The following is a 21,804-nucleotide window of genomic DNA, read 5'->3' on the forward strand; positions in this document are numbered from 1 at the left end:
ACATGAATGGCATATTCACCACTTTATCGCAGGATAAAATGATATCAGGACATCCATATGGTTTGTAGTTCCAAACACGGACCCGTAAAATTAGAAATGCCTTCAAATTCTCGCAAATATTGGCCTAAAAGCGAAATAATTATATATTTAAGCCATCGATTGATTTAAATTAATTATTAACATAAGAAGAAATAAACTCTTGAACAAATATTACCATTTGGCGAAAAGACGAGCAAAATACAATAGGGAGTCAAAATGACTCCCTTTGGTAGTCAAAGGTAAATTTTGAAAAATGTGCACTATTTTACTTTCTAGAACTATTTTGATCACAAAGTTTTATTTCGTGTCAAAAATGAATAAAAGTCACGAAATTTCAGGCCGGAATTCGGAAAATTTTAGTCTGGGCAGAGAAATAAAAATCGCGAGGAGTCAAAATGACTCCATCGGTAGTTCTAGTGTTAAATGGCGCCATTATGGCAAAATAAATAATTTGATCCTATGAACAACATTTAAAAAAAATAATAATCAATAGTTTTATGGTTAATCATACCTATAATATAGTGTAGCCTTTATATAAAAATTAGCAAACCTGATACTTTGAGTTTTCTGCATGAAGATTTGAACATTATCAATGCTACATAAGGCCTCAGATTACATGAATAGTACGCAATTTTAGATTTGGAAAAAAACTTTTGTCGTAAAGGTATCCATTAGTTTCCAAATATGACTGGGGAGAAAGGGTAATTTGTTGAATTTTTGACTCAATTATATGTAAAAAAAAAACTAATCTTTGATGGAAATTAAAATAAAAAACTGCAGATTTCAATCGCGAATACTTTCTCAGAAAATATTTCATAATATCAAGAAGTGAAATTGAATAAATAAATTTTCCTACCGTTCCAATGCCTTTCTCATGTGCAATGTTTTTGACTTTCAAAGCCGGTATGTTAATCTTATGAGATCAAGTGTTAACCCAGTTTTATCAGTATCGGACAATACGGTAGTTTCCTTCATCAAAGAAAACGAAAGGCAATGATTGCGATTCGTTACCCACCAATATTGTATTCATTATATACAAATTATTTGGTTTTAGAAATCCCAGTTAAGATGAATGGCAATGGTCAATTTTAACCGCATTTGAAAAAGCCCAGATTGGCGCCCATGCGATGCCACTCCACGTAACGTCACAAGGACCTAGTTTCTATACGAGTAGATAGGAGTTCTACATCTTCAGAGATTACCAATGCATGCATGAACATCAGAGCTCAGGCCTATTAAAACTACCAATGTTTGGAAAGTTTCCTTCGTTTGATTAGGTATTAATAATCCTTATTTAAGCCAAGCGCTACCTGCTAGCAGCCTGCATCGCTGCAACGCACGTATCCTCGCCCCAAGGTCACCTCACACGGCGGCAGCGGGAACCAGAATGACGTCACACTGGATTTTCCCCGCATTCATACTTATTCGTAGTGTTTTCGCGCGCTTGAAAATTTTCGCTTTTAATTTTATCGCAAAAAATAAATATCGTCATTTAAAAATCTAAAGGTGTGAAAATCGTACTCCAGGAGTAATTATATTTCGATTTAGACAATAAAAATACTAGGAAACCACTCTATTGTTTCGATCTTCACTGGGGGCTTGGCTACAATCTTCTTTTTTACCTCGCTTTATTATGCTCGCGTTCTTAGTTTTGTTCTCGCCGATTGCTCGATCTGCACCTTCTGTACCGGAAGGAGCAACGATAATCAGGCGGGGCAGAAAGGTTCAACTCTTGCGAGGCTAACGGATGAGTAACAAAACTGGCGCGGAACATGATTTTAGCAAACATTGTGGAGGAGGATTTTTACGAAGACTATCATGTTATATTCCCAGCTTTGTTTCAGTCGCGGCATAGAGACGTGTTATTCCATTAATTGTTGCGATGTACTCGCGTTTGTCATGCTGCTGGTTGAACTAATATTGAACACATTTGTTTATTGTTTATTTTTTTATTTGAGTGAATTGCTATTGCGTTACGATTGCCTCATCATCTTCCATTATTGAAAATAAGGTTTTAAAATTGTGTAATTATGGCACATTTGATATCGATATCCTAGACCTAAGTTTATTATTTGGTGTGAAAATGGTGCCTATGCTCTCAGGTTACCATTTCGTCAAAAATATCGCTTTTAGCTCTTTCGTGCCTTTTCACTTTATATTTATGCTGTTTAGTCATGCTAGTTATTATTAAAGGGTATTACATTTTTATTACGCATTGATTTCTTTGCTTTATACCTTACAGTAGATAGGGATAATTATTAATAAGTTTTTTAAAAGGATCCATGACTACTATGCATGCATGACATGTAAAACTGACTAGATGGGAACTAACAATTTTGCCAATATCGTTCGAATATTTCGGGAAAAAGAAGTAATTCGTAATGAAATTGTTAAGAGTAGAATTATTAAAGGCAGTCTGGTCATTTGGAAGGCATCGTCCGAATATTTTTGCTCCTGACATTTCCTACGTACCCACTGCCCATGCGAATGAAAGAATATTTGTGGTTGCCTCATTCCATACAAATTGGTCCAAGTTGGTTCAATGGCCTCGAGGTTATTTATGCAGTACAAGTTTTATCTCTTTATTCCCAAGAGTAGGACACAATTAAATAAGAAGAACTCTTTAACCCTATCTAGAATATAAGATACTATTTTAATCGTCGTTCAACCATCTATTTCATAAAAATACATGGTGGAAAATAATAAAAAACTCATTCCATACTGCGGAGAGATTAATTAACATCCATGAATCAAAATGACGGGATGTCAATGCAATTCATTGAGAAGAAAGTTGGTGGCGTGAAAGTCGTCGTGTTATTTGAAGTCCTATTTCTAAGTGTCTGTTGTAGCAAAAGTCATTTTCATGAATTGTATATTACCTTCCATAACGAATAGTATCATTCCATCCTCATTGACGGGTTGTCCACAATTGTTATAGCTATCATTTAACCCCACTGCATAGACCCGCCACCGATACTGTTTCATACACGAGAAAAGAATACACCTATGGTGCGATAATTAAAATTGTTATTGAATTGGCGTGAGTCTCTCGTCGCGGGAGTTATTCATCTATTAAAAATATTGTCGACGACGAGAACTAAGCTTTTTAGAAAATTGTTCATGAATGGGTTGCCATGTTAAAACGGAGGGATTTTACGGTTAAAGATGCAATTTTGCTACGCTTAATGAGAAACATGTATGTCATTTCACTATAAATTATAAGCTCGCATTCGTTTACTATTTCATTACTGTAAAAAATTATTATGATAAGTATTTCACCCAGTCAGATGTATTTTCAGATATCAGATGTTTTGTGTGGGCGTTTTCCTGCAGTGGGTTTTTTCGCTGAAGGATACTACACCCTTATTCTCATGTTTTTCCCACAAACAGAAATCTTTTTTACACAAAATGTTCACATATAGTTGTTTATATTTTTGACATTTTACAAACAGTGTATATTTTATATCCTTTGCATTGCAAACGTTTGTCTACCATTTTTTAATTTGTTTGCATTGACGCTATCGAAGAGTTAGGAGGAAGAAGGGACTTCTTAGTCTCAACCTCGCCCGAATGAAGGCATTTTATTATTATTATGCTTTATTTCCAAAGAAGTAACGCCAAAATGAAATAAATGCCTTCCAATTTTCTATGATGGGCGTTTTGTATTCCGCCAATTCTCTTCCGCTACTCCCAGTGATTCTTGAAGTTGCACCTTTTGCTCCACCTGCGGAGTTGGACCTAAAGGTGCAGATCAAAGTTGCACCTTTTGCACCCGCGACGCGAACGCGAAAGTGGCAGAAAGATGCAGGAAAGTGTCAGCGACGCGAATAAAGCGTCTTTCCAGGAAAAATCTTTCTTTCTTTCTTATTTATGTTAAGTGTGCCGCTTTTAATGGAAGTGCCAGCAGCAGCGTTTGTAGAAATATTTGTCCTAAAGCTCAGAACGCCGTTTATGCGTTTGAGGCGTTCAAGATGAAAATAGAATATCAATTCTCAAACTTTTATAATTTCACCGTAATTGATGGCTTTATTGACCCAATACAAAATAGAATATTACCCCTATTTAACCTTCCGCTTTCCTTTGAGGTCATTAAAACCTTGCATCTAAATTAAATTAATAATCATGACACGTTAGAAGATAAAATTGTGTTTATTTTGGAACCTTTTAATGAAGCTAGGCAAAACTAATTGTTATAGCGGGAAGAAGTACTATATTCCTGGTTCTGCAAAATTTTCATTAAATTGCATGTTTCTTTAGTCAATTCTTTTATAGTTTAATATAAAATTTAGGATTAAATCATAATTAATTGACTTCGAGCAACGTTAATTTAATATGAATGAACCGATCAGCAATGACTCTTGTATATGACTTTTACATTGTTCAGCTTCCATTAAGATTAATTAAATTTCGCATCTAGATTCTCCTTTTTCCTTTTACACGCATTCCATAATCAGAATTTTATTTATTTTTTGTTATGCCTAGCTGGGTATACGAATGTACGTATTTCCAGGTGGACATTCACGACTTTCACGTTAATGCAAATGTATACAAATGACCTTTGGACCGCCGTGTGAATGGTATCATGAAATCTTATGAATTATGCATAACCGAGTCATTTTCATACAGTTGTGAACAAAAAAGGAATGAAAACTTTCCAATTAACCTATTACATACAAACTTGGTATCTTGCTGCCTGACGTATGTCGCTTGATTTAGAAATGCATCGGTGGTCTAGATACAAAATAAAATAATAATATTTGCGTCATTTTTTTTTCTTTGAAGTGAGGTTTTATTGACATATTTATATTTAAATTTGTTGATTTAATTTTCTATTTGATTGGAATTTTATGTGGCCATCGTTCAAGGAATTAAAGTGAAAATTCGGAAATAAATTGAAGAACTATATTAAGCGCATGGGGAAAGGAATTGGCTCAAGATCATTAAATTGTCTTTAATTATGTTCACACCTTGATATCCATGCCTTCGGCTGAGAAAATCCCTTTTGCCTGAAAATAATCGTGTTTTCCATGAAGATTTTCTACGTGTTACGTAGGTTTTGGAAAGTATTTTCCAATGAATTATTTACTCATGTGTACCAAATAGTGCTGTGTTTGACTTTGCTGAGTGATGCTGCTGTTATAATCGGGTGTTAGTTTTTTATTTTTTTTTTACTTTTTTAAAGGAATTCGCTTTTTAAAATACTGCTCTGGTAACTACGTGCTATGTAAGGAACCATAAAATTAAGAACCAACTAAATGTTTTCCATCAATGGCCCCTTAAGCTCCTTGTTACCTGTCTATCATAATCAAACGACTTCCAAATGACGAGCTGCTAGAGGAAAATCAAATAAAAGGTAGAAACACGAGGTAATATCAATATTAATTCCAAAATTCGTCCGGGCTGAACTGATTGGACTCTGTTTTTGAAAAGGAGGCACATAGTACTAACCCTGGGATTCGAGTTCCCAGATGAAGCAGTCAGAGCTATAGATGTCGTTTTTCCCACGGTTAAACACTTAGTATTCGCTCTAGTGTTTTTGCTTGTTTACCTTGTGTAATGATGACGTAGAATTGATTTATACTCACTCGGCGTGTGGACGATGAACAGTTTCCGCTCACGAAAGAACACGCAAAGAAATATATCGGTGTGTTCATATGTTTCCCCGCATCACAGTGGGCACTGATTTAAGGATTTTCGAGTTCACCACCTTATAGCATGGATGCGTCGATAACTGGTCAATACGGCAGATAAAATAACATTGAAATAGCACTGGCAGTGCTTCTCCATTCAAAATTTTACACGATTGGATTAAGTTAGTTTGGGAATTAGTGTTTATTAAGTGAGGTAATAGACTCTTTTTAACAGTTTTTTTTGTAACTTTTTGTTAGTTCTGCCTTAGCCCATGCTCATGATTCTGATATGAAATAAAAATATTTCTTAAAACATAAATCATAATATTTTGGCTGTACTTTATTTTTATGACGAATAAACTAGGAAAAAGGTAAATTTTGTAAAGTTTCATTTACCATTGCAACAATCAATTGCTTCCACAATAGAAAATGTAGAATCAATTAAATGAGGCATCTCTTCTTATGGTTATCATCAGGTCCTTTAAAGGCTGCAAAATGATGCTACGAATAGCTTATGAATATGTAGCATATAACCTGATTATTAGGGACCGGTTGGCACGTGTCATCTTATGAGCAGGTGAACGCTATAGTTGGGTTTCTCCCTATCTATTCCTTATGGTATGTCAGTGGCGCAAATAGTATTCAGCTCTTGTTCGCCATACACTTATGCATGTGAATACAATATGCATTTGATATTCGTTTAAGGCTAAAGTACGTTACATTCGCTGGTAATAATTTACTTACGCTTCGTTATGTCTCTGAACCCTTTCTTGATGATCAGGCTCTCTCCGTTCTCTCTCCTCCAAACTATCCTCGGCGTTGGATGGCCAGTCGCTCTGCACTGAAGCGTCGCGTTTTCTCCTTCCTGCACGGTGATGTCCGAGCTCGTCTCCGCGTCACTGATATCCGGAGGCACTAAAATATAGAAAAATTCCATAGGGAACACATGATACATCTTTGAAAAATACTGCAATCATTCATTTCTACTATATACGTGCATGTGCAGTGTACACTATATAATATCCCTAAAAAAAAGGTTAGTGAAGAGTTTGATATAGAGTGTAGCTCTCTACGGTGCGGAAACGTGGACACTAAGGAAGGAGCAAGAGAAAAAATTGGAGGCATTCGAGTTGTGGGTGTGGCGATGAATGGAGAAGATGAAGTGGACGGAGAGGAGGAGGAACGACGAAGTGCTGGACATGGTGGGTGAGGAGAGGCAGCTTTTAGATGAGATACGGAGGAGATCGAAGGTATGGATGGAGTTAGTGCTTAGCGGGTAGGGGATGTTGAAAACAGTGTTAGAGGGAAGAATGTTAGGTAAACGAGGGAGGGGAAGGAAAAGAATAGGTTTTTTTAGATTGAATGAATAGGTAGTAGGTCTTATTGTGAATGGAAGAGGGAAGTGCATGATGTAAGGGGAGGCTCCCGGAATTCTTCTTAAGCACTCCATGGAAACCTACCTCAATCGGTAGAATACTTTAATAGTAATGCTACGATTCAAATGTTGCTAGATAAGTTTAGAGAAATTTCGCCTTCATCATGTAGGCAATGACAACATTTTAATTTTCTATTCCACGTGTATATACCCCACTGGTTTGTATACACTGTGTCATTATGAAAATCCAAAGATTTTGGGTGCGAGTGTCAAATTTATACAAGTTCACGAGGGGTGGGGGCTATGTTGTGGGTTTTCCATCCGCCGGTCAATCGAGGGCCAATTTCCTGCGGCCCCTAGAGGCTAAATAAAATATTAACATTGTAATCGATACAATCGTCAAAAATAAACAATGCCAAAAATCGTATTCATTGATTGAACTTTTAACCAATAAAGATTATTGCACTTTGAAATTATGTTTTTTTAATGCCGTGATGTGGTGGAAAAGAACGTGGAGGACTGTGGCCCTCCGGTCGATGAGAAATCGATTTTCGGCCCTCGCATCGAAAGACCCGTGAGCTAAGTGAAAGAGCCTGAAATGAATGTCATTTAAGGTTGGGTGCAGAGGAAATTGATGGTGTTGAGAAAGACGATTGGTCATTTATTGTCAAGGTTGAAAGGGGTCGTGGTGCTGCATGGGATGACATCATTTGAAATCAAAAGAAAACTAAAATTTCGAGAAAACTTTGACCCTCAGCCTATTAACCTTTTGTCATTTTACGCAGGAGTTTATTGCAGTTAAAGTTTACTGCTTAAAAATATAACTTATTACCATTAACTGAAGTATCCGAATCCTAAAACCCTTAAAGCGAGCATTACAGAGGTGGACATGGGAGGTTTGATGTACGTATTATCATTTGAAATCACTGTATCACAGGCACGTTGTCTAGCCACGATTTCAAACACATAAAATCTTTGTCATTCTTATATATAACATCGTTAGGAGAATGATGTCGAGGTGTTTCAGTTATGTAAAATAAAATATGGCAAAGCTTAATTTCAGGTGTTTGCTCAACAATTAATTCCTATACTCTTTCACTCTACTTATGAAATTTCTATAGTAATGCATGTGCCTACTAATGTGTAGTGCTTTTAATTGCCTTTATGTCTTTGAATAAAGCGGGAGAGGCGTATGTAAATTTTTATCGTCCAAATAGTATATAGTCGTAAAAGGACCTGCTCTTATTTATAGTGTTTTATGCTTTGTAAATGTTATTTTAGTAAAGGAATAGTTAAAAATCTTCTCTTTTATTATTTAATGTAGACAAAATATTGATCGAGATTAATGCACAACTTTAAAAGAGATTAATATTGATTTTTGATGCATCAGGTCAGTAAGAGAAAAAGGCTAGGCTAGAATTTACTTCAAGCAAGGACGATGGATTTATTTGCCTTATTGCTCATGTACATTTTCGAAGCTCAAAAAATTGTTTTTACTTTATTATTTAACATTTTTTGTGTTTTTTTTTGAGATATAAAATAACTCCTTTGTGACATAACTTCACATTTCCATTTTTCTAACCTGTAAGGTTTTTAGGACAATCACTTGGGAAAAATAAGACCAAAATTGCGGCGTCCTCGAAACTAAAGCAGTTACATAAACGGTTATAATTTTTCCTGGTGAATACTTCTGACGAATATTTCTCAGGTTCTCAGCCAGGTTAATGCTTTTATATAAGCCAACGTTTCGGGAGACGACTTGTCTCCCATCCTCAAGGCTGTGTTACTTTATGGAAGTCCAATTTCACACTGAACCGGTTCGACCGTTTACCGAGGACAACAATGAGGCTCAGGTGCCGTCCGATTGGCTGTAGGACTTTTGAAATTATTCACGTTCAACCATTATGTCTTTTATACAGCTGATTACAGATCTCCATGCATTGCTAAGATGAAAGACGGTGTCCCGATTCAAATTTTTGGGATTGAGGCGGATCTCTATTGCTTCCTTAATTATGCGATTCCAGTTACGTTGTGCGTGGCAAAGGATTTTTGTATCTTCCCATCTAATAGCATGGTTTTCATTAATGCTGTGTTCCACCACGGCCGACTTTTCTGGTTGCGATAATCAGAGAAATCTTCGGTGTTCTTTTAGCCTCGTCTCAATCGTTCGGCCTGTCTCCCCCACATATATTTTACCGCATTCACAAGGTATTTCATAAACCCCCGATGTCTTCAGGCCGATCGGATCTTTCACCCTCACTAAGTGGTGCCTTAATTTAGGTGGTGGTAGATGGATGGTTTTGATGTTAAAGCAGTTTCAAGTTGGTCGCAGCCACGGCTGAGAACAACGGTTGCCATGGCAAGAGTGATGCAACGCACAGAGCACATCATAGCATCGGCCAATACACGTGTGGCACTATTAACCGAGGAAAATCACCGAAAGCAATTGGATGACTCTTTCTGTGTACCTGCAAACGGGCTCACGTCCACCATCAAATTTGATTGGAATTATTTTTTCAGATTTCGAATTGCGATCTATTAAGGTACACTTAGCCACGTGAGGACAAGGAGTGTTAAAATTACTTATTGCACGCCACAAGAAATTCTTGCAATCAGTAAGTGGATTAAGTGTATGCAACGTATTGATAGCGATTCATAAACTGAATCTTGTTTCCATTTTTATTTATAATATAAATTGCTTGTTCCAAGGCTTCGATTACTGGTGGTCGTGTGGGAGGAAGGGTATTGGAGCTGAAAACAAGAAACGAGTAAAGGAATTTGTGAGAATAGTAGCTTGAAAAGAAAATAAAGAAATTATTCAATATTCTAGAACCCTACCCCGATACTTAGGATTACTAGTACAATGGAATATGCCGAAATATCTCGCGCGGAATTACCATCCTAAGCAAACAGCTGCTCACGGCGATTCCTTGTACTTATAATTTGCATTACAGCCATTAAAACAAAACATTTCATATGACAGTGGCAAAATGCCAATGGTGATACAAATAGAATATTAAAAATTCATTTACTTTCACTTTTTTTTACACATCGCGGAGAAAAAAAATTGAAAGAAAATGGTGGTGCGGGGAAAAAAATCCGACCTCATGAGACCCGCATTACGTGTCAATCCCGCTGTGCTGTTGACGTGATATCACGTCATAAATAACAAAAAACTCATAGATGAAAAATTAGAGCCAAGAAATTGTTTTCATTAATTTTCCCAGTATCATGGCATGGCATCCGTGCATACGTTTTGCATTGATAAACAGAAGCCGCACCGGGGGATGATTTTGAGTTTTACATGGTCAGCATTGAAAATGAACTCAAAGTTGTCTCTTGATTGAGGCGAAATATTTGGATAAATTAATCTTCGGGAAGATCGCATGGATTTGCCGGTCCCTTAAATACCTCTCTCGCCTATACAAACGCCTTTCCTCTTCATAAGCTCCCCGCATCAAAAGCAGACGTCTCAAGGCCACCATATTCGCGTTAACAAACGATATGATTTAATTCGTTAGTCTATGAACGAATGCTCTTCGTTGTTCGTCGCGTAAACGAAGGAAAAAATTCGCTGAAAAGCTTTCATTAGCAACGAGAGTTTTCCAGACTCGCGAGTTTGGGCTAATGACCAATTTATAACGAATGAGATCATAGCGACGAATTTCATTCGTTGAGGCGTAACCACTCAAGCCACTACGGTGAAGCGAAACCCAATATGGCCACCGAGATTTTATCCATCCGATCCTAAACTGGGAACAGCAAGGTGATACGCTCACTCTCATTGGCTGGTTGACTGATAGACCGTGGTTTGCCTGGTTTTAAATGCTTAATTGACGAGCTAATGCCTAGGGGGCACGAAATTCATTTGATTACGAGGTTAATTATTACATGTATTTGGAAATAGAATTTTTCTTAAATAATTTTTTTCTTGACTTACTGGTTGATATTTCTCACAATTGTATCAAACTTACTTAGAGAATGTAAGACGAGAAATCTAGTGGCTACTGATGGTCTATTTGCCTGTGATCAATCAATTTCTTATTTTCAGCCAAGATGGCGTAGAATTGGAGTCTTATGCATGCTGTGGTAGCGGAACAGGAAGAAAGGATATAGATTTCATCGCCTTTGGTGAGTTTGATTTCCTATTGAAATGCTTTCGATGTATTTCAGTGAAATATTATAATGGCTTTTTACCTATTGAGCTTTTCTTGATGAGCGATTTTGGTGATGAATGAAACAGTGGGCTTCATTACGTGCAGAGAATGATAATCGTTTAGGATATCATTAATCTGGGAGCAACACGGAGATACTCTGTAAATTCGAGTTACTTTTTTAGTCATTGCATATACTGTAGAGATGGGTCAAAAAGAACCGACCTGCCAAAACGAACTGTTCACTGTAATGAACCGGTTATAAAATGAACAGTTCTCTAAATCTTCCAGTTCACTGTTCATGACTGCACTGCACACGTGTGGCGTATTCGGTCCAACAGTTATGCTCGCCAATTCCTTCTTTTTTCGGAAGCCGTTCGTTTCCTCTGGCCGTTCATTTGGGATCTCGCGTTCATTTTGATTTCGTGTTCATTTGAACATTTGCGTTCGATGAACAGGATGCGATAGTTCAGGTTCGCGGTCAATTTACGGGTCGGTTTGTAATCGTAATCTGTTCGTAATTTGTGCTGTGGTTCAAAGTTAATTTAAAAATTAGGTCAAAACTTTATTTTGATTGGTTATATTAATGCAAAAATCTATTTCAGCAAACGGAAGAGTTAAACGTGTGTTGTTTAACTATGCTATATCCACGATATATTTTGCTATTTAATTATTCGTAATGGAATCAACTGTTAACTGAGTTAATCTGTGTTTTACCCTGCGTTGCTTTAAGAGGTCTGGACTGATGATTTTGGGAAACAAAAATTTGGCTCCAACTTTCCTCAAATTACTTGTTTGTAGTGTAATTAGACATCGAAAGGGAAGGACTTGGTACTCTTTCGGAGAAACTCTACGGAGGCATATATCCATCATAATATGCGAAGGGATGAAAACAATATATTACCTGCGGCGATTTTATTTTATGACATTTCACGTCGCGACATTTTATGTATTATATTGTGACCACTTAGATTAATTGCACATAAATTCACCTCAAAGCTTTAACTCTTTCTTTGCTTTCCACGGTTAATATTTATATATGTTACAGAATTCCATGGGTGTAACATATTTTACTATTTTTTTACATTCTACCAAAAGTACTAATTTAGCAATGAAACTGATAAATTCTTACCGTCTTACGCATGCTATTATTGACCGTTAATTGCATCGTCAGAGTGGATAATTTCCTGACATAGGCTGTAACGGGGAGAAAAAAATCGATATCTTACCGGGGAGTCTAAGAGAGAGATTTACAAATGACGTTTATAATAAAAATATTTATAAAGAACAGTTAGCTGTGCATGAAAGTCTTAAAATTCTCATAAGAGCAGTATTAAAAAAAAAATTCTGGTGCTAAACTCGTGAATAACATCAGACGCTGGGTTGATAAATAATAATTCTGGGTTATCCTACAAGTGAACAGCAGATATTGTCCCGCACACGGATAACCAAGTAAATGCACGGGACTGAATTTGCTTGAAATTACTATGACAAGCTGCACAAACCAAATGATACTGCACTAAGCTTTCATTTACTCTAAACGTCCGATAAACAGTATTTTCTACCTGAATGACCCTGACTGTCCGCCATGAACAGATATTTTGAACTGCTCTTTTTACTGAACAGGTTAAAAGTGGACGGTTCATCAAAATGAACTGTTTAACCCACCTCTTATATATTGTCTCCGGTGAAGACACCCTATATTCGCGTAGAGAGGGTTTTTTCCTACTAATGGGAAGTGGGTTGCCTGGGAATAAGGTTGTGATGGCCTAAGTGCTGAATATTGGTTTAGAATAGGAGTTTGAATCCGGGTGTATAGCGTGTGGTTGCGCAAATATGTCCTTACTGCAGATGCGGCGGTCGTAGAAGTAGAATTGAGTTTACGGGTGCGTCGACGGCTAGGTCATTCTACACCACTGATCTGTCATTTGATTCAAATCATTTATTCAAATGGTCGTCAATTAGTTTTTTAACATAAAATAAGTAGGAGCTTTTGTATTTTGCTAAACAAACCAATTTCCTTGGGAAATAATATAACATTTTTCAAATTAGTAGGGTGGTCTCCGAGAAGGGAATCAAGGTCACCCTCTATATTGTACCGTATCCGCTCGTCACGGTATTTATCACACACTGTAAGGATATGTCGGATACTTAAGGGTCACCTACACTCATCACACTGAGGAGATTGCTTCTCTTCGGGATAGAGAAAGGCATGAGTCAAAGGGCAGTGCCCTATCCTTATCCGTATTATTACTACTTCCTCCCTTCGATTGCTCCTGGCGGAGGAGGGCCAAGCTGACGTTGTCGCCTTGATACTTCGTAGTTTGTTATGGTTCAGAGTCCTCCACGACTCTCTCCACTGTTCAAGTTCAGCGTTTCTTAGCGAAGCTCTCAGGTCTTCGTGGGAACCAGACTTGATTTGTACTCTTCGTCACTGAGAGCTTCCTTGGCCAAGATGTCTGCGGCGGTGCGGTGCAGCGGTCGTATTCTCTTTCATTTCAGCTGCGGAATATCGCTATGGGTTGGGTATCGGGGCATTGTATGGTCACCTGGTGCGGAAAATTGTTTGGAGTGCAAATTGACGGACTCCGATGGTGCGACTTTGTGCGCTTTCATGCAGAATATCCGAGTGGGATGTGGTTGTGGAAAATTGAATAACTATTGGATTTTAGGTTTATCTTTGGGCGCGAGAACTACCTGAATTTGTGCCGGGTTCCGAGCAGTTGTACGTGAAATCTCTCGTTCATTTCGGGGGCAGAATATCGGTGTGACGAGGGGATTTCATCGGGGAGTAGACGCATGTTCGGGATGCTGGAATTATCGGGTGCAGAGCACGTGGAATAGAATCCGCTGTTTAATCGTGGCTGCACTACGCCGGTGTGCTATGGTTGTTGCTTGGTCACCCGGTTGCAACAATAGGGTAGTTTCCTTCATTAAAGAAAACGAAATTCATTGATTGCGATTCCTTACCCACAATTAGTGTATTCATGATATACAAATTATTTGGTTTTAGAAATCCCATCTCATACGAATGTCAATCCTCAAATTTAACCTCATTTAAAAAAGGCCACATTGGCGCCCATGTGATTCCACTCCACGTGACGTCACAGGGGCCTAATTTCTATACGAGTAGATAGGAGTTTTACATTTTATGAGGTTACCAATGCATGCATGAGGCACAGAGTTCAGGGAAACATCTCTTAATATTCACCCATTAAAAATGCCTAAGGTCGGAAAGCTTCCTTCGTTTGTTAGGGTAATAATAATCCTTATTTAAGCCAAGCGCTACCTGCTAGCAGCCTGCATCGCAGCAGCATACATAAACTCGCCCCAAGGTCACCTCACACGGCGGCAGACGGAACCAGAATGACGTCACACGGGGTTTTCCCATCATTCATACTTAGCCATCGCGTTTTCGCGCGCTTGAAATTTTCTCTTTTCATTAAATGGCGATAAATAGATATCGTCATTAAAAAATATAAAAGCATAAAATGCATACTCCAGGAGTAATAATATTTCGATTTAGGCAAAAAAAAATGAAAGGAAACCACCCTATTGCCGCAGTCGTCACGGGCGCAGAGGGTGACTTGAAATAGGCCTTTTCGTCGCGGTTGAAGAATGTTGGTGTGCGATGGGTGTGTGCAGTATTGCATGAGTTGCAGAAGCAAGATTGAAATTCAGGAATTGGCTCATTGTTTAAGAGAGCGGAGCCCAAATACGGGAACAAGTATATTATGTCACCGAAGGTGCAGAATTTCGGTTATGAAAGAGCTTGTGGGAAAGTTTTGACTAATGGGTGCGGATCTATGTTCATGGCCTGGCCAATCTGGCCTTTTTCAAATGAGGGTAAAATTGACCATTGCCATTCGCCTAAACGGGGATTTCTAAGACCAAATAATTTGTGTATTATGAACACAATAATGGTGGGTAACGCATGTCAATCAATGCCTTTCGTTTTCTTTGGTGAAGGAAACTACCCTATAGTCTCTCATTGCGGGTGCAAAATATCAGTTTGAATGGGAGTGTTGGAAATTGTGTTAGTAATGGAGTGTGGATAGATGCCCGGAATGCAGGAAAACACTCCAGCGGATGGAATATGAGAGTGGGATCGGTTTTGGGGCAATGCGTGATCATCGGAGTGCTTATCCTATTTACGAGATCGGGAGTTTCCTCTTTCGCTGTCTTGGCTGTGTGGGGATTGACTTCAACCGTGGGTGTGAAATTTTGCTTTGAATGGGTTTGTGGAATATTGTATGATCACCGAGAATAAATACATCACACAGGAGCGCAGCTAGGAATTAAGACTGAGGGGGGGGGGGGGGGTTTGGTGCAACTAATACCGGGGTGTGCGGTGGTATGGAATACCCACCAGGATAAGCGGTATGTGCGAGATTAATAAATTGCGGAATTTTAAGATAAATGCTTCAAAATGGTGAGTTTTACGGCTTTCGGAGGAATATTTTATTAATCCTTATACTATTCTATTAGTAATAGTAGTCCAATTAAGTCAAATAGATTAAACCCTAAAAATTTCTCTGAGCTCTGGGGGGGGGGGGGTTGTCCCCCAAACCCCCCCCTCGCTGCGCCACTGATATTAAATGCTTTGGGTGCGGAATCTAGTTCTTTCTCCGTGGTTTCAGAGCGTTCATGTGGGAATATACGCTCATGGTGATAGAAATCCTTTTTCAATGGGCAGTAAAAATACACATATTAATCATTTGGATAGGAATGAGCCATTGAAACCCATGTAAATGCTTTTATCACCATGACTACCACCCGCGTATTTTTTATGGGAACAGTAAATTCTTACATCGCTAATCAGTGTCAGCAAGTAATGGGATTGTGATGCACGTCAACTCCCATGGGTGCAGGTTATTTATTGTTCAGGGTGCGGGAATTCATAATAACAGATAATGTCGTCTATAATTAACGATAATTTTTTTGTATTAATTGCTGACAGCAATCAATTAATTGCTCAATCAGCTTTCATTTATGTCATTATTTTTGCCGTGAGATCCTGTATTTCAAGTGGAAAGTTAAATATAAATAATTGTGATTGAAGAACTTCATGAACTAAATTCACTTCTTAATTTGTATTTGAAACTTCTTCTTCAAATCATCTGCTATATATTATTATGATTAATTATAGTTTCCTTATTCATAATCCTTTTCTATTGCATAAAGTATGTGTTATTCGTGGATAACGGTATCTTATTGCATAGGAACGGGTTCGAACGCCGTTGTAGGTGAAGAAATCTGTTGCAAAAATTGTTTTAAGAGGAAATGTATTTTATGGCTCTTGGTTACCCATTTTGTGTTAGCTAATTACTGGATAATGTTTTCAAATATTTGGGTTTCAATAACAAAATTCTATCTAGCTCATTATGTTAATATTTAATTTGACCATCGACTAAATCTATAGACTCCGTCATATGAATCCAAGAAAAATTAGATAAATAATGATAGTGGCTAACCAATACGATCCCATAGACTCGATAGACCGATCGACTGCAGACCTGATAGCGTTACGCGCATATTTTTCAACCATTGTCATTCCTGTTATAATGTATGTTCCCCCATTTGGACCATCTCAGCCCCATCCAATATTTTGGCTCTTGAAAGTGTGTTCACTTATATAGTTAAGTACGGAGTCCCTCATCTTCGTAATATGCCTGCTGATACTGTTTTACATACCTACTCTCTCCATATCTAATTTTTAAGTATATCTCTCTAAATTTAATCCTTAAATCCGATTTAAAACTAATTCACAGCATTTTAAATTCTGCCATAGACTGTTCCGATCTCGTCTCCAATCTAAATTTTAAAGTTCCATGCAGTCCCACTCGAACGCATTCGCTCCTCCATATTTCCATTCCCAGATTGTCCAAACTGACCAAACATTCCATCCTCTTCCGCCCCTTTAACCTCATAAATTTAATTGTAGTTGTACTTTTTAAGTTTGCTATACTGTGCCACTATAATATGGCAACCATGCTGTTTGTGGACAATTTGATAGATAAATAAATAGAATTTGTGTTACAATTTAGCAAGATGAAAATTATAAAATGTTGTTTCTCCTCAGAGTATCTGAAATCCTCTAGTCTAAATTTCCAAAAACTTTATTAATAATAAATATCTGCAATATTTCTTTATCTAATGTCACATTCGCGACTGGCTAGGTCAATAATTTTTTCGGTATGATGAATTTATTATGCTCATAAAAGGCTTTTGCAGGAGTAAGTTTGACTTCTTATAACCTGTTAACCAAAGTGCGAGATGCTGTCATTGTTATAAATGTTTTGTGTTCACGTGATAAATATCATTGTTATTATTATATTTTTAAACGCTCACATTAAATAGGATACATTTCATATCTTTTATTTATATATCTATTTAAAAATATTGGCAGCTACGTATTTACATTAATTATAAGTGAAGTACCGAACCTCCCCACTCAAGAAGATAGGTACTTCCCGAGCTATGCTTGCAGTGGATGCAGTTATGCAGTGGATGCAGCTTTATGCAGTGGATAGTATTAACATAAAAGCAACAGACGAAGTGAAGTACCTTAAGGTAACGATAACCTCGAACCTCACGTGGGAACACATATAAAGAATATTTGCGACATAGCCCTGAAGAATTTAGGATTCGTCAAGCGTATTGTGGGAAGATTTTCGGATGAGAAAGTAAAAGAAAGGTGCTATTTCGCTCTCATCCGACCGCCCCTTGAATATGCAGCGAGCGTATGGGATCCGATGCAGAAAGACTTAATCCGCGAACTGAATAAAATACAAAGAAGACTGCGTGTTTCGTCAAAAACTGCTACGGGCGTACAGACAGCGTTACCCAGATGTTAAGCGAATTAGGCTGGGAGCCGCTGGAGACTCGGAGGCTGCGCGCTAGGCTTAGATTGCTTGAACAATTGAGAATGGATATCTATGGAGAACATAATATTTGAGCCACACTGTATTTCTAGGGCCAATAGAAGCGATAAATTAAGAGAGATGTTTTGCCGAACGGATAGATATGGGAATTCGTTTTTACCCCGAACCATAAAGGACTTTAATAAATGCTCTTCCCAACTTTGAAGAGCACTTCATTTTTTATGTGTTTATGGCTGGTGTACTAACACCCCCTGCCATACGCCTTTTAGGCGGCTTGCGGGATATTATGTAGATGTAGATGCAGTAAGAGATAATACATTGGCTTTGCTACGACATATGCTCTGATCATCTCTCTTTCTTCTGTCTAAGTGGCTAAAAGTGACCCTGGGATTACCCTTCTAACCTGAGTCAAATTTTCTTTAACAAATAATACGCATGGTATTTTAATATAATTATTTTGCGTGAATTTGTTCAAAACTAATGCGTAATGCTACGAAATGCCTGATTTACGTAAATACAATCTTACATCTATATTCTAATGCTCTATATTATCAATTAAAAACCTAATTTTAGATCGTGATAGTAATTGTTAGCGTAAGAATTAAGTATTTAGGATTCGCAAGTAATTCCTTATCCTTAGGCATGGCGAATAACGACTCTATGAACTTGATGCAACTTCAGTTTTCTCTCCCCATTAACTTAATTTCACAATGTCTTCAGGCAATTTCGCACTGGTATATTTACCTACATTTTACGCATTTTTATTTGCCATTATACCTATCCAGCAACTGTTCTCGCCTATTAATGCCCCAAGTATTATTTCCCATCGCATTGCAAAGGAATGGGAGAGGCAAACTTCTTCGAGAAGTGAAAAGAGAGACCGCCCTTGCTTTTGAAAAGGCCTCGGGAGGTGCGATAAAAAAGGCGGCCGAAGCTTGTGACCCTTTCCTGTTTATAACTGGGGTCTGCCCCTCACTCCAGACCTATAAGTATACAACCCGCCAGACCAAACCACCCTCAACCCCCTAACAGCCCACCGCTTCCAAAGGGACCCCTATTCATCTTCCCTTTCGTAATTTCTTCCCCTCTTCCCTTCCAGATGTCCCGTTAGTCGTTTTTTTCTTCGCTGCCCTCACTTTGTCACGCGGGATAACATCTCCCCTTTCGAGTACCCCACGACGACACGATGCCGCCGCTTATCGCCTCTGAAGAACCATATCGATGCATTCATTGCCCACTCTCCATACGATCACTCTTTGTCGCACCGTCGGTGCTGTTAAGCTCTTTTTTGGCTACACATTTAGCAATGATTCACATAGTTGCTCGCAAATTTTGCGTTGGTCTGTTGATAGTGGGGACAGAAAGGAGCTTCTGGGAGGTTCGCTATGTAAGAATTTAAAGAAAAGGTCAGTGAAGAGTCTGGTATGGAGTGTAGCACTTTACCGTGCGGAAACGTGGATACTTAGGAAGGAGGACGAGAGAAGACTCGAGGCATTCGAGATGTGGGTGTGGAGAAGAATGGAGAAGGTGAATTGGACGGAGAGGAAAAGGAACGACGAAGTGCTGGACATGGTGGGTGAGGAGAGGCAGCTTTTAGATGAGATACGGAGGAGACAGAAGGTATGGATCGAGTTAGTACTTAGCGGGGATGGGATGTCGAAAACAGTGTTAGAGGGAAGAATGTTAGGTAAACGTGGGAGGGGATGGAAAAGAATAGGATTTTTAGACAGACTGAAAGGTAGTAGGTCTTATTGTGCATTGAAGAGGGAAGTGCATGATGTAAGGGAATTCTTCTTATGCACTCCATGGAAGCCTACCTTAATCGGTGGATTACTTTAATAACGTTGATAGTGGAGGCATTTTATTCACAGAAATGGGTTCTTTATTGCCATTACGTGAGCTGAGTATACATCACTTGCGTGTACGTAAAGAGAGGATAACCTTCTATGCTCTGCTCATCTCCGGTTTCAGTGTAACATTATGCTGCGGTGTTTTCCGTGGCTCTTGAATGGCGTTTCCTGGATTCCCCTAGTTTAAAGCGAGAACAATACGGTCGGGGATAGGCGTTACTCCTTACTAGCCTTTGTAAACGGTTGGTGTACTAATTGGTGTGTAATCGTTGGATTATTCTTCCTCATATGATAATCCTCCAAAATCGCTAAACCATTAATGGCTTTGCCTGGTTTAGCTATTTAGTTGTGCCCTTTTCGCTTCTATAGCGTTGAGGTGTTTTTCCCAGGCCCATCCCTTTCAACCTTTTCCCTACCCCAGAGGCGTCGTCGGGCTCCTATCGCGGCGGCGCCTCTTTCCTTTTTCCTTCCTCTCCAGCCTCTCCCCGGGTGATCGGGCGTATAAGTCTCTGACTTGGTTCCCGGCCCTGATGTGTTGTATCCCTGAAGGGCTCCCCTTTGCCCTTGATCCATTTGTCCTAAAACCCCCTGCCACACGCCTTTTAGGTTGCTATCGCGGTTGTATGTAGATGTATGCTGAGCTTGGAATTCATATTTTTATCTAATTAGATTTGGAGTACAAATTCAGAATATTTTCATGCAGCTACTTGGAAAGTATTTTTTAGGCATACTTACGCATCATCAAATACTGCATATAAAATCATTGGAATATGCGAGTATTCAAACTGCTTGGACGAGCCTTGATAAAATTAATCGTGTAATATTTCGTCCTTCCAATTCTCATTCAGAAAAACCAATTGTTATGCGTGTCCAGGCAGCAGGTTTTGACGTCTCCATGTTATAGTTTAGTGTCTGAAAAAATAAAAATCTCTCGCTACGCCCTTGTGTGGCTGAACTAGTACTTGTTGCCAAAATTGTAAGATTTTTAACATTGGGATTTTTTTAAATCGAATCAACGATTTCTATGAATCTTGAATCTTCATAGAATTTTAGTGGATAATGCGAACGAACTATGGAACTTCAGCCTTGGGGACCAAAAACATTTCCTTTATTTCTCACAACGTATAATCAACCTTAGCAAGTATTTTTTTGTAAGTTCAAGGAGGAGATAAACGCAACAAAGTAATTAACGTAAATTAATATTGGGCGTGCGAGTACTCAAAAAGGCTATATGATGGCGTCAATTGTGATGTCAAGTACCGCGATAAACTGGCAGTCTGCTCCAATCTTAAATTTTCATTTTTTTATTGAAATCCAAACAATATTTATATATTCTCTCGGCATTTGAGTAAAGAAAGTCGGGAAGAGAAGAAAAGTATCGCATAAGAAAGTGTGAGCGATGCGGCGATTCACTCGGAAAAGGGTTGTTTCCTTCATCAAAGAAAACGAAAGGCATTGATTGCGATTTGTAACCCACCATTAGTGTACTCATAATATCCAAATTATTTGGTTTTACCAATCCCAGTTTAGAGGAATGGCAATGGTCAATTTTAACCGCATTTGAAAAAGTCCAGATTGGTGCCCATGCGATTCCACTCCACGTGACGTCACTGGCACCTAGTTTCTATACGAGTAGATAGGAGTTTTACATTATCTGAGATTACCAATGCCTGCATGAGGCACAGACACCAGGGAAACACATCTTAATAACCACCTATTAAAACTGCCTATGGTCGGAAAGTTTCCTTCGTTTGATAAGGTATTAATAACCCTTATTTAAGCCAAGCGCTACCCGCTAGCAGAGTATTCTGTCACCTGCTAGCAGCCTGCATCGCAGCGAAGCACATACTCTCCCCTTACGGTCACCCAACT

The 21,804-nt window shown here is 38.4% G+C and overlaps 1 protein-coding gene across 1 annotated transcript in view; it reads right to left on the bottom strand.

Moving 5' to 3' along the window:
• Positions 1–21,804, bottom strand: part of LOC124166916 (lachesin-like) — a 481,621-nt gene that overhangs the window by 66,336 nt on the left and 393,481 nt on the right. The window contains exon 4 of the mRNA XM_046544630.1: positions 6,414–6,584. Coding sequence (XP_046400586.1) covers positions 6,414–6,584 — 171 coding nt within the window. The remainder of the gene's footprint in view (positions 1–6,413; positions 6,585–21,804) is intronic.

The sequence above is a fragment of the Ischnura elegans genome, chromosome 10 (assembly GCF_921293095.1).
Source record: "Ischnura elegans chromosome 10, ioIscEleg1.1, whole genome shotgun sequence".
NCBI lineage: Eukaryota > Metazoa > Arthropoda > Insecta > Odonata > Coenagrionidae > Ischnura > Ischnura elegans.